Below are 14,103 nucleotides of genomic sequence, written 5' to 3'. Positions count from 1 at the left end.
GTTACCGACTCCCTGTTGTATGCATGGAGTCGAACACGTCGATAAAGATGTTTAACCGCAGATTAGTGATAACCAGACATTGAACAACCGGCCCTAAGCCACTTTTAGTAGAAGGTGGAGACATGGGGTAATGTAGCAAATTTTTTATGGTGTGCAAGGTGAATCTATAGAAGGTGGTTCTATCGGATCCGCTGATTTCACGGCGAATTTTTACCTTTTCTCAAAATGATGTGTCTTTTGTAATTCTGCTTTGTACTGATTGTCAATGTGCGTATCGTTTCTTGTTGTAATTTTTGTTTTTACTCTTTCAACAGCACCTTGTAATTGTGATTATTTTCATAATTAATCGATTACTCGAAAAGAAAGTTACGATACAATTATATATATCGTTCATAGATTTTGCGATTAATCTTCCGTCACTACCACTGACGTGTTGCTCGCTGTCAAAAACAACTGATATGAAAAATAAACTCTCTCGCCGAATGCGTACGCGGTGTAGTTGGACCTTGTTTTCTTAAAATGTGTAAAACGGCAATAAAAATAATCGTTTAAATGTCTAAGGAGAAATGTTTGGAGGCTGAAGCAACAAGGGGTCTTGAGATTATTTACGAACAAATCACAGGAAGGTAAGAAATGCGTCAAAAAAGTTTGCTTTATTTATCAATGTCGTTTACAGGTTATGTTTGTGAGCTTCCCAAAATATTTAATTCTACAACAATCCAGTGAATTATATTTTGAACATTCCCAAGTACACACGCTTGTTGGTAGAAGGGCAGACAAACAAATTGTAACGGCATGATTGATCGGCTGTACAAGCTGATGTGGCTTGTACTGCATATACTAGCCAGCGTATATGAAATCTTTAGTTTTCTAATATTGCGTTTGCAAGGTTTAGTACTTTGGTCATATGACCTATGGCACAACAGTGCGGCGATAACCTGCCGCGACCGCGCGTATTTGCAAGGCTGCAAAGCTGAATTAACGAAATTACCAAAACATCTCAATTTGATCATTGGGCCTGATTCACTTGCAAACGTAAATGAAGCGGTTTTGGAACGCATTTTCACATATGCCCACATTGTCGGCATCGATTGCGTCAGTTTATATGATGTGCGTGACGAAAATATGGGACATATTGTCCTGGAAAAAGTATTTATTGCACAAAAAGCATTTTGGAAGGAGTTACGACCAAACCAATACGAATGGAGCCTGCCGGAGTATGACCCAAAGGGCCAAATAAAAGACGAATGCAATAGTAATGGATATGTGGGGAATGGTTCAATTAGTAAAAATGGCAGCGCGTGCAATGGCGATAGTTATGACAAAAAAGCACACGCTAATTTAAAAGTGAGTAATTCATTTTCCATAGTCATTCTTTAAGATAATTCCAAGCCGGAAATTGGCATGTGGTGTAAATAAAATTTTATACCGACTCTCGTTTAATTCATCTTATCAGCTCCGCGAAAATACTATGTACATTACACTATCGTGTTTTCCGTATCAAGTAAAAGAAATACTGATAATGCTTTTGTAGCTGTGAATTTTGAAATATTTTTTTTTGTATTTTTAATTCCTAATAAACTTTTATTTTCTTCTAGATTTATAAACTTACCGAGCAGGACAATCGTCCTCTGATAGTTAAAATCTGCCGCAAATTATTTGAACATCGTAATACCTCTAATGTGCAGCACTTATTGGAAGACCGTAAACAACTCGAGCAACACATTAGTGATGAAGTAGCACAACATATGCAATGGAAATTTGTAGATCCAGAATTGAGTATAATTTTCAACAGAGATACGTGCACTTTCGGGGTGTTACCATGGCAGACAAGATTCACAGAATTCCATACATTCGAGACTGGGCGATACATGAATGCAGAAAGCTTCGCCAAAGTGCTGTATAAATATTCAAAATGTGAACAGCGTTGGGGAAAATAGGTATTTAAAAAATTATGGGCAACTAGTGCAAACACGAAAATTATGAGATGGGGAAACTATTTTAATATATAAATACATTAGTATAAGAAAACAATGTGTGCGCGTGATAAACTGCATTGATAGTAAAAAATTCACTCAATTGAATCGGTTGCACACAAACAATTAAATTATACTAGAAATACATATGTATAATTGTATAAATTACAATTTGATATGTACTATTTTTTGGTTTGTTTTCAATTAAGTTAAATGTATAGAACTATTTGAATCACATTTTTATTACCATACAAATGATAATGAGCAAAAGCGGAATATTAATACATACATATATGAAATTGAATAAAAAGTTGATTTGCGAATAAATATGCGTTGACTAAAAACGCATAGAACATTTAAAATGTTGTGTTTATACATAGTATGAATGTACAATCCTTTGGAATGGTGTGGTTCAAGGATATTGCTGTAAAAAAAGGTTTTTAACGAATGCTGCTGGAGTGACAGTACTTTAGTACTTGGCAAGATATAAATCTGAGTCATTCTTGGTCGGTCTGTTTGAGTTGTTTGACTGATCTATTAGCTGGATATAGCTTCAATAGATACAATGTTGTTCCAGAACGTCACCTCTCGTGTGGAAGGTGTTTGGTAATGGGCGAACTTTTCCAGTTTTTTGAAATGGTTGAACCATTAAATAAAAATAAATTTTTAGAAATAGTATTGTGATATTCTTTTATCATTATTGGATTTTGCTAAGTTGTAAAAATTCTTTGAGGTCTGCAGAAGGTGTATTATGTAACTTCTAACGATAAAAGAAATTTTACAAAAGCTTAAAACACACTTTTGGTACCTATTTTTCTATATTCTTTATGTTAAAAACTATTTAAATAATTTTATCAAAAATACAGCCAATAAACTGCTTTACCGACACATGAAATTTCGCATACAGTTTGAGAGCCTTCGTACTGTGCATATTGTTGATATCCGGAATACAATAGAATGCTGCCGCCGACAAAATAGTTCCGGTTTAAAATTCACATTTCAGCATAACTCAAAACTTTTTTTTAATAATTGGTTACTATTGAAGACAACTCTAGGGCCTTCTCTTTTTGATGAGTTATGTTCGTTGCCCGTCGCCGTGAAGGGGGCAGTTTCAACGTTGAGCTGGCATGTGAAGAGGTGGTTGATGTAGTGCGGGGAGTGTCCACATTCCGGACACTCATCGAGTCTGAACAGATAGCTGTTGAGGCGGCTATAGTATTCAGACCGTAATTTGTCCAGGGTAACGCGGGTCTTTCTTGGTAGTTGAAGCTCCATTTGAGACACACTAGTTGATTGGGCTCCGATCACGGCATTCATAGGCCTGGAGTTGTTTTTGTTGTAGCGGCTACTAAGCCCCACTCAGGTCGGCTTGTTCGTTGTCGTCAGACTCAGTAAGGGGTGGCCCAGGAAGGATGGAGAGCAGGCTGTCGAAGCTAACTCTTGAGGATTTTTGGGTTATTCACCGTCGGAATTTATTCGCCATCGACGTAAAATCCCAGCAGCAGTCGACCTCCTTCGTCCAGGTGGTAAAAAGGGTTGCGGGAAAGTTCGGAGAAGTAACCGTTTACTATCGAGCACAAGTCATCAATTCCATTCGAGATGTAATATTTAGACAGCAGCGAGGAAAGGACACAACCCTGTGGGGGACCACTCCCTATTTAATTTTCCTCGGTTTGCTGATTTGGTGTCTAAAAATTACTGACGAATGTCGACCACTCAGAAAATTCGCTGACCACTGTTTGAGTCCCTGTGGGATAGGGGAAGCCTCAATGGCTTCTGGTAGCGTGGAGGGGCTGACGGTGCCAAACGCCTGTGACACATCCAACGCTACTCGGATCTGATAGGGGCGTTTTCGGTTCAGGCTACGAGTAATCTGATAATCTGCTAAGCGATTGAGAATTTCAGTTTGTGTGGGAGGTGCTACGCCTCCTGTTCCAATACCTATAATTTTTCGGCGTAAGTAGGGTATTTACAATTTATGCATCAGCACCAAGTTTCAGTTCCCCATCATGATTGGCTTTAGAGATACACCAGTTTTCACATTTTAGTCTGTGTGTCAGATGCGACGCCTCCAGTATAATGGCGTTAACATTTCTAGATTAGTGGAAATTATATCCTTTCAAGAGAACGGTGGCCTCAAAAAAGGGGGTTCAAAATTTTATTGTGCCGTATTTGTATGTATATAGATACCTTCAATATACCGTTTTTGCTACAAACCCTCCTCAAAGGACCTCTGGTGTCATCTAATCGACTCTTGATCAAGGTGATTTTGTATGGCCACTTTTTATAACAAATCTAAGCATCTGAAGCAATGAAAAATTTTCTTGTATGACAGACATTGCAAGCGTGAAGAAAAATTATGCCGAAGGTTTCCTGATTTGCTATAGTTTGATTAAACTTAAAAATATTTTTTATTAATTTTATTAATTTATACGAAAGAGAATACCTAATCTAACGGTTACGTCTTATAAATAATAGCTGATAATAGCCAAAAGTGTGTTATTGTATAATTTTTTTTCTGGTTAACAGTGGATTGGAAGAATGAGTCAGTGTGTGTGTGTGTGTGTGATGAATAATTAAAATAAATTGTACAAAGTATATCGCATTTTAATTTCTTGCAAAAAAAAAAAATATATATATAAATGATCCTCCACGTATTTTTAATTACTTATTGCTCTGCGCTCCCGGCATGACGCTTATTCAACAAATTCACCTCTGTCTCATATTCATTTTTTGCAATATTATGCGGTCCTGGTCCCGCAGCAGGTATTTTCTCCTGCATCACATGGAAGGTGTTACGCAACTGTTCCAGCGATTCGGCGAGTCCTTGCTTAATGGCTCCAAATTCCTGTGACATCAGAGAGAGTTTGCCCAGCAGATAATTCAAATTTGTATCCATATCCAACATGCGTCCCTTAATGTCCTCCACCTTATTGCCCATCGAAGCCATGCTGAGGAAAGTGCTGTTCACGAACACCTCATTACGTCCCTGCATTAGGCTAAGCAGATCCTTGTTGTCGATGATCTCGGCATTCATAATGGAAATTTGCCGCCAGACGTGGCTGATTTCGCTTTCGATAGTCGAACTGAGATTCTGCATGGTTTCGATTTGTCCAGCAATTACGTTCTCGTCCACAGCGTCGAAGCGTGCCTTCAGCAAGTCGACGATCTCTTCTCGTTGTTTGTCAAGCAGATCGTTGATCTTTTGCACTGTCTGTAAGGTGCCAAATTCGACCTTGCGTTGCGTGTCTAAAACGTATTCGGAGTTGGCCATCAGAATGTTATTGAATTTGCTGAAGATCTCGAGGCCATCGTTCAACTTGCTGTAGCTAGTGTTCATTTCGTTGTAGAACTTCTCGAGCGTGTCGGCCTGCTCGGTAACGCCTTCCAAAATTTTAGCAGCACCAGTCTCAAGACTTTGCTCGGTCTCCTTGATGAGTGCGGCTGTGCCAGCTTGCGCTGTTGGATAAATAATTTGTGTTAATAATAGTTCAAGCTTGTTTAAAAATTTTGAGAATTCTGAGTCTTTGAACCCTATCCGCACTGCGCTTACCTTGTTCTGTCACACTCTGCACATTGGTCTTCACATTTTCGATCGCAGCGAGCGTATCGTTCGTCAGTCCATGTATTAATTCTTTGTCTGCCTCCGACAGTCCTTCATGGGGCTTGGGTTGCGCGCGTAGTTCTTGTATGCCAGTTGCCAGCTCGTCGAATTTCCCAAAAACTTTGTTCTCGAATTCGGAGTTATCCACCGGCTCTGGCGCTGGCGCTGGCGTTATCACACTATAGCTCACCAGTTTGTCTTCAATTTTGGTTAGCATTTCTGCAGTGGATGGTACACTCTTAAATGCTACCTCGGTCTGTTCCATCATATCCTTGGAGGCGTCCAGCAGTTTTTCGACATTCGAAGATAATTTTTCTATATGTTCGAGCATATTTCGATTAATTTTCTCCTGTTCGGCAATAAACTCTGGCGACACTGCTGGTGCTTGAATGATAGGCGCCGATGGAGCGATTGCTTGGCCACCTAGCGGCATTGGTGGTCGTTTGTAGCATTCATCATTCTCGCGCATCCATTTGAAGATGTGCTCGAGTGTTTCGCCGAGCTTTTCAGTTTGAATGTTGTACTTTTCTTCTTGCTGTAGAGAAAGAAAGAGTAAAAGTGTAATATCTATGTGATACCCAAAGGAATATTTTGGGATGTTTTATTTGACTTACCGTTATCAACATTGTTTCAATTTGGCTGACTCGCTCGTCTAGACGCCCAAATATACCATTAAGCGGTTCGAGATTCTTTTGCCCTTTCTGTAGACTCTGTAAAGCTTTCTTTAGTAATTCGCCAAGCGCTCTTTCACGATGTTCGTGCCGTTCCAATTTGTTGTCCAACTGGTTGTAGGAATACACGAGCGACTGCATGGTTCCACGTATATCATCGCGGCTGGAAAGAAAATATATATACGATTAGATTAGTGTACACACATAAATATGTAAATAGAGGCAGGTTTCCTAATGATAAATAATGTTGCCTTACAGTGTTTGGTCAACTTGGGTTATAAATTCCCTGAAGACCTTCATTAAACCCACTATAATACAACCATCATTTGATGTATTCAGCTGTTGGTGTTTCTCTCATCAACTTCTTCACTGCAATAAATTTTCGAAATTATGGAGTTGTCTTACTCAACTCCTGGTGCAGGGAGAGTAAAATGGAAGTCGAAGCACCAAAAATTTTTACAGTGAATCTCCACAATTTTCTGAGAGCCATGTTTTAGACTTTTTTCTGGCCGGTGATTTGCTATGCGGCACCATTATAGGGACTATCAGTTGAAAATCATCCTACCAAAGTATGTGCGATGATATTGGAGCGAGCGCATCCACCTGCTTTCCGATGATCCTAAAACAATAGTTTCTTTGTTCGTCGCCAATACTACTTTCTCAGACTCAGGTTCGTCAAGCCTATCCAATGCTAAAATAATATCAGCAGTAAGATTCAATTTGATGAGAGTAAAGCGGTAGACTTCGCACGAGGTGGTTTTTCTATGGGCGATCTTCCATAGTAGGGCAACAAAACCATCCAGCGAAGGCCGAAGAGAAGTATTGCACGTTTGACCGATTATTTTAGTAACCCGTTGAAAGACCCATAGAAGTTCAAGCAGATAGTTCGATAGATAATAGAAGTAAGTCCCCTTATCTTCACACTTCGTTTAATCTAAAATCGGCAGGAAGAAATATGTGCAATCCTGTCTCTTTGGCTGAGTTGCAGAGGAGACAGTTGTGTATACGATTTATCGTGATTACCTGCCAAAATTACTTAACATCATGGTGCCCTTAAGCACAACGGATGAATTCAAATGCCTTGATCAGCGCCCTGAAATGCGAGCGTTCAGTACCAATTGACAGTGTGTGGTGGACATACTCGCCACCTTGGTCAGGCTCGAGGCCCATCTAATGCAGCGTTTTTGCTGCATTTAAAATGCAACATTTAGCACTTTCGAACATATGTTTTCGAAGAGCGTTCATGCTATCGCATTTAGCAAATGTACATTTACGCGTAAGCAAAAACAGCCCATAAACCTCTGCCGGCACCTGGTTGCCATACAACTCCACGTTGAACCATTGGAGGTTCTCCCCGTATTTTGGTGTTAAACCACAACCACCACGTTACTCCCCGAGGGGCCGCACCATGAACAGACCGCTGAATGTTTTGTATCTGTTTGGCTGGAAATTCGAACCAACGCATGCAGAGGTCTGGTATATACACACTCCTATGTAATGAATGCATACCTCCGTGCATTTAAGGGAATACAAAGTTCTTTAAAGAATTCTAGGCAAATGTCAGCCAACTTCCGCATTAATTAATTTCTGCAGCTGCGAGATGTGTGCGGGGCGTGCAGCCTATGATCATTTGCATAGACATCAGTCAGCACCCACCCCAAAGACTTTCATTTTTAAGCGCCACTTGGACGATCACCCAATAACTGAAACAACGCAGCGGCAATTTTGAAAATGATAGATGATGATACATTTATGGCGTCTTTGACTTTTACAACTCAAGCGAAATTAGCATAAGAAAACGAAGCGTAGTCTTCGCCTGCCATACATACAAATAAACAGACTGCTTGATCTTAGCCCTTTATGAGTTTCCTTTCATGTAGCAGCTTTGCCAGAGGCATTCTTGCATTAGGCGACCAATTATGCAGAATAGTCACACGCGCAATGAGCGAGTGCCCAATATTTTATTGCCTCGACTGACTGACGCTGCCATTGGTGCCATTTGTTTACATGAAAAGAATCATCAAGTCGAATGCAAACATTATTGTTTACTCGGCATGAGACGCAACTCAATTGTTGCCTTCACTGGCGGTGGGTGCCCTTAATCCCTACAAACATAAAAGGCGCGCATGTACTTAAATGCAATTCATCCAGAAAACGCTGCCCAGCGCTCAGGGTCAAAGCTTTGGCTGGCGATGCGTTAATGCGCTGCAGCACTTGCAACTTCCTCGGCTGGGCTGCCTACTGGCAAGCGTGGAGCAAGCCGCCCAACGTTTGGTGTTTTTTGCGGCAGTACAATGCAATTGCGTAATTTGTTGGCGATGCATTTCGTCAGCGGCGAACTGCAAGTGAGCAGTGCGCATTCATTAATAGACCGACAGAGTATTCTGAAAATAAACAGAAAAGTTCTTTTTTTTTTCTCGTTTTTGAGGAGTGATTGTGTGCTGCTACATAGTTGCAATATGATGAAGTAAGTAAGTAAGTGAAAACCACACACATGGCATACTCGCTCGCCGCCATTGCATATTCAGACAGTCCCACATGTACATACATATGTACGCATGCACATTTTTAGCGTACAAAGGCGCATACTTGTGTGCAAGTAGTACTTAGAAGTTAGGAGATAAGACATTCGTCCAACAACGCAAATGCGTCTATTTTTAGTGTCTCTGACATGCAGATTAATGAGTTGCGTTTTGAAGTAACTTCCAGTAGATTGAGTGTTTGATGTGTGCGTGCTCTCTTTTATTATAAATATCTTTAATGAGTTTTCCTTGTAATGCTGAGAAGTTTTTCTCCATATGTATGGTTTTTTTTTGTTTGAATTGGCGCCGTCTATTAAATGAGAAATTAGAAGTAAAAAATCCTAAACCATAATTGGCATTTGAAATTCGAAGAAACTGTTTTGTTGAAGAAAGATTATATTTGAAGCGAGATCGAGAGCGTACAGTTGCCATCTAGGGCTGGTAAAGGGAAGTAATCCTTACACACGAAGCAATAGTCGAGCCAACACGATCTGGTTGATTCTTAGCTTTGAAAACCTTATTTAATGTTCGAAAACTGAACTTGTTAAATTTTTGAATAACCATCATAAGTAGATAGAAATAGGCGACTTCATACCTACAGAAATATCATACATGGATCCATTTGGATATCCAGTCGAGGTATTCTTCTTCTATTGGCCCATAAATCTGCCGATTATCGGAAGCGTTCACCAATTTTAATAAGATCATAACATGGGCTAACCAGTGAAAAGTCAAGTCCTCTCTTATCGTACAAGAATCGCACTCTGTTAATCACTCATCATGCCCGTGCTGGTGTAAGGCGCAGAAGCTTGAACAATGAAACCAGCCAATGAGGCGGCTCTTGGAGTTTTCGAGGAAGATTTACGGGCCTTTCCGATGGGGAATACCGCAAAAGATGGAACGATGAGCTGTATGAGTCTTACAATGATATAAACATAGTGCGGCGAATTAAAATACAGCGGCTACCCCTGTTTCGTCATGTAGTACGCTTGGGCAGAAAAGCCCCTGTTCTCAAAGTATTCAACGCGGGTCGCTATGCTGTTAACAGAGGAAGATAAAGACTTGCCTTCACTAGGGAATATTATTGGACTCGACCAAAATCGCTTATGCTGGATTTCCACTAGGCATTAAATGGTAAAAATTGTAATGACAAAGTTCGGTTAAAAATAGTCATCAAATTCATTTTCATATGGCATTTTTTAAATGCCTCAAATTTTTTATCATTTCAGCGTTGGGCTTAATTTCAGCACAGACTATGACTTTAAAGACGAGGTAAACATTGAATGGAAAGTAAGATCTGTTAGAAAATGTAGGTCAGGAGATCTGCACAGATCTTGGGAAAAAAATAAAATATTTCGGGCAGGAAAATAGCTCAAAAATGCTGATTTGAATGATTAGTGATGAAGGGAAAGTCGCCTAAAATCCTACACAATTCAGAAAGCACTACATTGGAAAACTTCAGAGATCACAATTAATATGATAGTAAGAAGTATAAACTAACGGTGGTTTAACTTATTTTACCTGAAAATATATCTGAGCCTAAAAACATGCAACATCTAGTTAAATGCTCCCCATTCTGCTAGATATGCTTTTAGACTCCATTACTTTTTGTTTAGAGAATTTCGGCGACGAAAATTTAGCATAGCTATTGTCAGAGTTCCACCGCAAAAAGGATTATACCCTGTAAACATTCGCACACACTTTAGAGTCAGAAAAGTCCCTGAATTATGAGTTTTAACCAGGCCTGGGCGATGCCGACTGCGCAGTACACTCGCTTTAACATCGCGTGTTCGTGTATACGAAGCTGAAGGCGAACATTAATCACTGTTTCTTAATAAATCGCTTAAAATTCTTTAAGCTAAATCACACTTAATTTTCGCCTGCAACTTCGTGTATACGAACAAGCGACGCTACCTCGAGGGTACTGCGCAGTCGGCGTTGCCCAGGCCTGGTTTTAACCTTCACTTTGAGCTTATAAAAGACTATATTTCTCTTTCAAATTAGGAGTCGTATTAGAGTCCAAGTTATGACGATTTTCTAAGTNTTTTTGCGAAAAGTTACCTTGCCATACTTATTTACTACTTAACAAGAATTTTAGCAAAATGTTGCTGATTTTGGTTAAATAAATCATTTATTTCAAAGAAATTTTTATTTATTATTTTTGTAAATTTCTGGAAACCGATTGAAACCTGTGATTGAAATGGTTTCGGTATCGTTCCTTTTCAGGTCAAGATAACGGTTACGGTTTCGGTTTCGGTTTTGAAAAACGAAACGGTTTTAAACGGTTACGGTTACGGTTTCGGTTTCGGTTTCATTCCTTGCTTTAAACTTGTCGAAATATTTCAGAATTTTTTTTTCCGAAATTTCCCAATATACAATCAATTAAAAATGCATGCAAAGTTTGTTTATAGCGATACATATGCAGCATGCAGCTATAAACAAATTGGTGCAATAAATTTGGCTTTTGTTCAATATGTTTATATTTATACAAAACAAGTACGCAATCATATGTACATACATATCGCACACACGATCTTCAAAACTGACACAACTAAAAATTTGGCATTTTTGAAATTATGCACACAGAGCTTTTATATACCTTTCAGCAAAATCCGCATCAAATTTTTGTCATAATTTATTGAAAAAAAAAACCTAAGGTAAAGTCTCCCTGGCCCATATGATTAGCGTGAGCTACGAAATAGTTTTTCGCATTTTCTTACGAACGGGTAATTTTGAGTTGTGTCACTTTTGAAGATCGTGTGCGATATGTGTTTATGTCAGAAAAATGCAGTATGTACGTTAAGAAGACTAACGGCTGTCGGAGAGGATAATTGTTTGTAATTTGCTGCATTTAATCCAAAAATATTCAAAAAATAAGAATGCTTGAATACAAAAGCGAAATATTTCCTGTACGCATCTTGCATTTGCCAGTGCAGTTGTTGCAACTATGAGTAAAAATATGTAATTATTTTACGCATTTGCTAATTTATTTTTAGTTTTGCTTTGATTTCATTTTACGACCACACACAAATGGTGTTCCAGTTATCAACGATGTTTGTTTTGTTTTTCGTTAATAATTTTAAGTCATTTCGGAACCGGGTCAGTTTTTGGCCAAATTTTGCTTTTGTTCATAAATTTTTTCAAAAGTTTTAACATTTTTTTTATTTTACAACTAAAGTATTGGGTTTTCACAAAAATTAGGCGAATTTAGTAGCTGGTGTTTGCTTATACTTTCGATAGAATGCATCGAATTTCAGGCATCCGTTGTGAAGTTTGGTTTTAAGACAAACCGTTTTCGGCGTTGCACAGTGATTGGAAACTGTTCATAATCCACCAGAGCCTTACTTTTTAAAATAATTTGATACATTTTTTGAATTGAAAGCTTACAAAATTTACAAGAGACCTTTTGAGCCAAATTTTGATAAAAGTTACATAACAAAATCTAGTGCAGGTTTCCCACAAAACGAAAACAAATATTCTGGAATGCTATAAAAAAATTTATTTTTTTTAATCCTTAGAAAAATTTTATGTACGTATGTGTGTAGTATTATCCCTGCAAACCGAAGTTCCCAAAATCTTAAGGAAATCGTTAGAAGTATCTCATTTCTGTAACGATTTTTTACGAATTTTCAAAGAAAATTATATGAACTGGTTGACACGAACTCGTAAAGAAATTTCTGTACGAAAAATAAAGAAAATTCTGGAAAAATTCTGAAAGATATTCTTCACATAGTAGCATTATTTTCGTTGCTTCACAGATATTCTTCCGAAATTTCGTATAAGAATGGAAGTGTGCGTAATTTATTTAATTTTAGAAAATTCGGCAAAAAATCGAATTAGATCTTAACGAATTCTTTAAAATTACTTTACAATGCAGAGTACTCTGAAAAAATGGTTTGCAGGGATAGCACATTAAATTTGAATGTCATAAGAACCCGCGTTGATTTTTTTTTTTAATTTTTGTTTTACTGACAGAGCCACTTACACATTCAAGAAGCTTTAGCAATTTCCTGACGGAAGCAATATGCATCTAGAATATGGTATCCGGCGTTCTGTAGTAGCAAGAATCGACTACTTGATTCTCAAGGGAGTAATCAGCGCAGTCATGAGCACAGGATATCTGGAAAAAAACACAAGAGACACTCAACAGAAAGTGTGGTATCTCATCTTAAACCGTTCATGATGATTAATGAAATTCTGAAATCGCTTAAAGCAGAAAAGAATAAAAGTTGGCGCCGACACCTTGACCATATCCTGCTGACGATAAGTGAGTTAACTAACCCTCTCTCTCCGAAATACTTAGCTGCCATTCTTCGAACTAAATTGGAAGAAGAGTATGAAAATACTTATAGTATGTACACCACAGGGGGGCCTAGTCTGATGAAAAGCTCCACACAAAGGAAATACCTGTAACCGCTGCCCATTTTCGTCTAAGTGAAAATCAATCAACTTCGCCCAAGTGACAATAGTAAATGAAATTTAAAAAATGTCATGTCGAAATTAATTGAATAACTATTTTTTTAACTTAACGACACGAATATTTTTTATGCCCAACTTTGCCATTACAATTTTTGTAGAAACTCAGCGATGGTAGAAACCCAGCGATGGTGTCTAATTGAAGGGCCTGAGAAATTAACCTTGCTAATCACCCATTGTTAAAATTCAATGATTCGCATTGATCTTGTTATACCTTTTATTTTTACAAAGTTTCTTTCTGTTCACCAAACTAGCGCTAGTCGATTAGCTTATTCGATGTTTTAAAAAATAATAATTATTGTCGAATGTATGTAGGTGTCACCAAAAAATGTTAAACGCGAACCCTGGGTTCTACTAATGTTTTTTTCCAAATTCCAAAAATACTTTAGACTCAGGGGTGTACGGCGATTTTTTTTTTGTTTGCTTGTAGGATGGTACGATCTATGGCATGTATCTTCAAACAGCATTTGATGTACTCAGAGCGATATCGTATCACACGAAAGTCGTCAATGATTTTTAAATCTTGAATTAATAGGTTAACAGATTTAAAAAGTCAACTTAAAAGGGTACCCTGGGATCATAGATATGAAAGCCTTTGTAAATTCCCGCTGAATGATGTAATTACTTTGTGAGTAAATACTACATACGTACATTAGGGAGGGCCAATTTTTTTTTACTATGCGCGTATAGCATAGGTTTCGAAGAAAATGTGAAAATTTTCACTCGTGCGCCCTCTGGTGGAAGTTTTAAGAAACAGATAAATCCAGAAAAGGATTCCTCATACCAAAAAACGCACTTCTGTATAACACTACAGCAAACTTCAAATTGATTTTTGACCCATCGTTTCTTCGGCA

The 14,103-nt window shown here is 38.3% G+C and overlaps 2 protein-coding genes across 2 annotated transcripts; one reads left to right on the top strand and one right to left on the bottom strand.

Annotated features, from left to right (window-relative positions):
* The first annotated feature begins 436 nt into the window (after positions 1-436).
* Positions 437-2,308, top strand: LOC108370873 (uncharacterized). Its single transcript, XM_017626295.1, has 3 exons — positions 437-626; positions 677-1,347; positions 1,599-2,308. The coding sequence occupies exons 2-3, from the start codon at positions 796-798 to the stop codon at positions 1,938-1,940; spliced, it is 894 nt and encodes a 297-aa protein (XP_017481784.1). The 5' UTR covers positions 437-626; positions 677-795; the 3' UTR covers positions 1,941-2,308.
* A 2,325-nt stretch (positions 2,309-4,633) lies between these two features.
* Positions 4,634-6,785, bottom strand: LOC108370872 (putative leucine-rich repeat-containing protein DDB_G0290503). The gene is made up of 4 exons (XM_017626294.1): positions 6,712-6,785; positions 6,195-6,414; positions 5,530-6,115; positions 4,634-5,435 (listed from the first exon to the last, which is right to left on the bottom strand). Exons 1-4 carry the CDS (start codon positions 6,783-6,785, stop codon positions 4,645-4,647), a joined length of 1,671 nt encoding a protein of 556 aa, XP_017481783.1. The 3' UTR covers positions 4,634-4,644.
* Positions 6,786-14,103: the final 7,318 nt, after the last annotated feature.

The sequence above is a fragment of the Rhagoletis zephyria genome, unplaced genomic scaffold (assembly GCF_001687245.7).
Source record: "Rhagoletis zephyria isolate East Lansing unplaced genomic scaffold, Rhagoletis_zephyria_1.1 Rzeph_scaffold_04535, whole genome shotgun sequence".
In the NCBI taxonomy this organism is placed as follows: domain Eukaryota; kingdom Metazoa; phylum Arthropoda; class Insecta; order Diptera; family Tephritidae; genus Rhagoletis; species Rhagoletis zephyria.
Note: the sequence above shows the minus strand (reverse complement) of the source record. Positions and strands in the feature narration are given on the sequence as shown.

Coding starts and splice junctions, on each gene's coding strand:
- LOC108370873 (XM_017626295.1), top strand. CDS start 796: ATGATTGATCGGCTGTACAAGCTGATGTGGCTTGTACTGCATATACTA. Junction 1,348..1,598: donor AAGCACACGCTAATTTAAAA/GTGAGTAATTCA, acceptor ATTTTCTTCTAG/ATTTATAAACTTACCGAGCA.
- LOC108370872 (XM_017626294.1), bottom strand. CDS start 6,785: ATGGTGCCGCATAGCAAATCACCGGCCAGAAAAAAGTCTAAAACATGG. Junction 6,116..6,194: donor TTGAAACAATGTTGATAACG/GTAAGTCAAATA, acceptor CTTTCTCTACAG/CAAGAAGAAAAGTACAACAT. Junction 5,436..5,529: donor GCAGAGTGTGACAGAACAAG/GTAAGCGCAGTG, acceptor TTTATCCAACAG/CGCAAGCTGGCACAGCCGCA.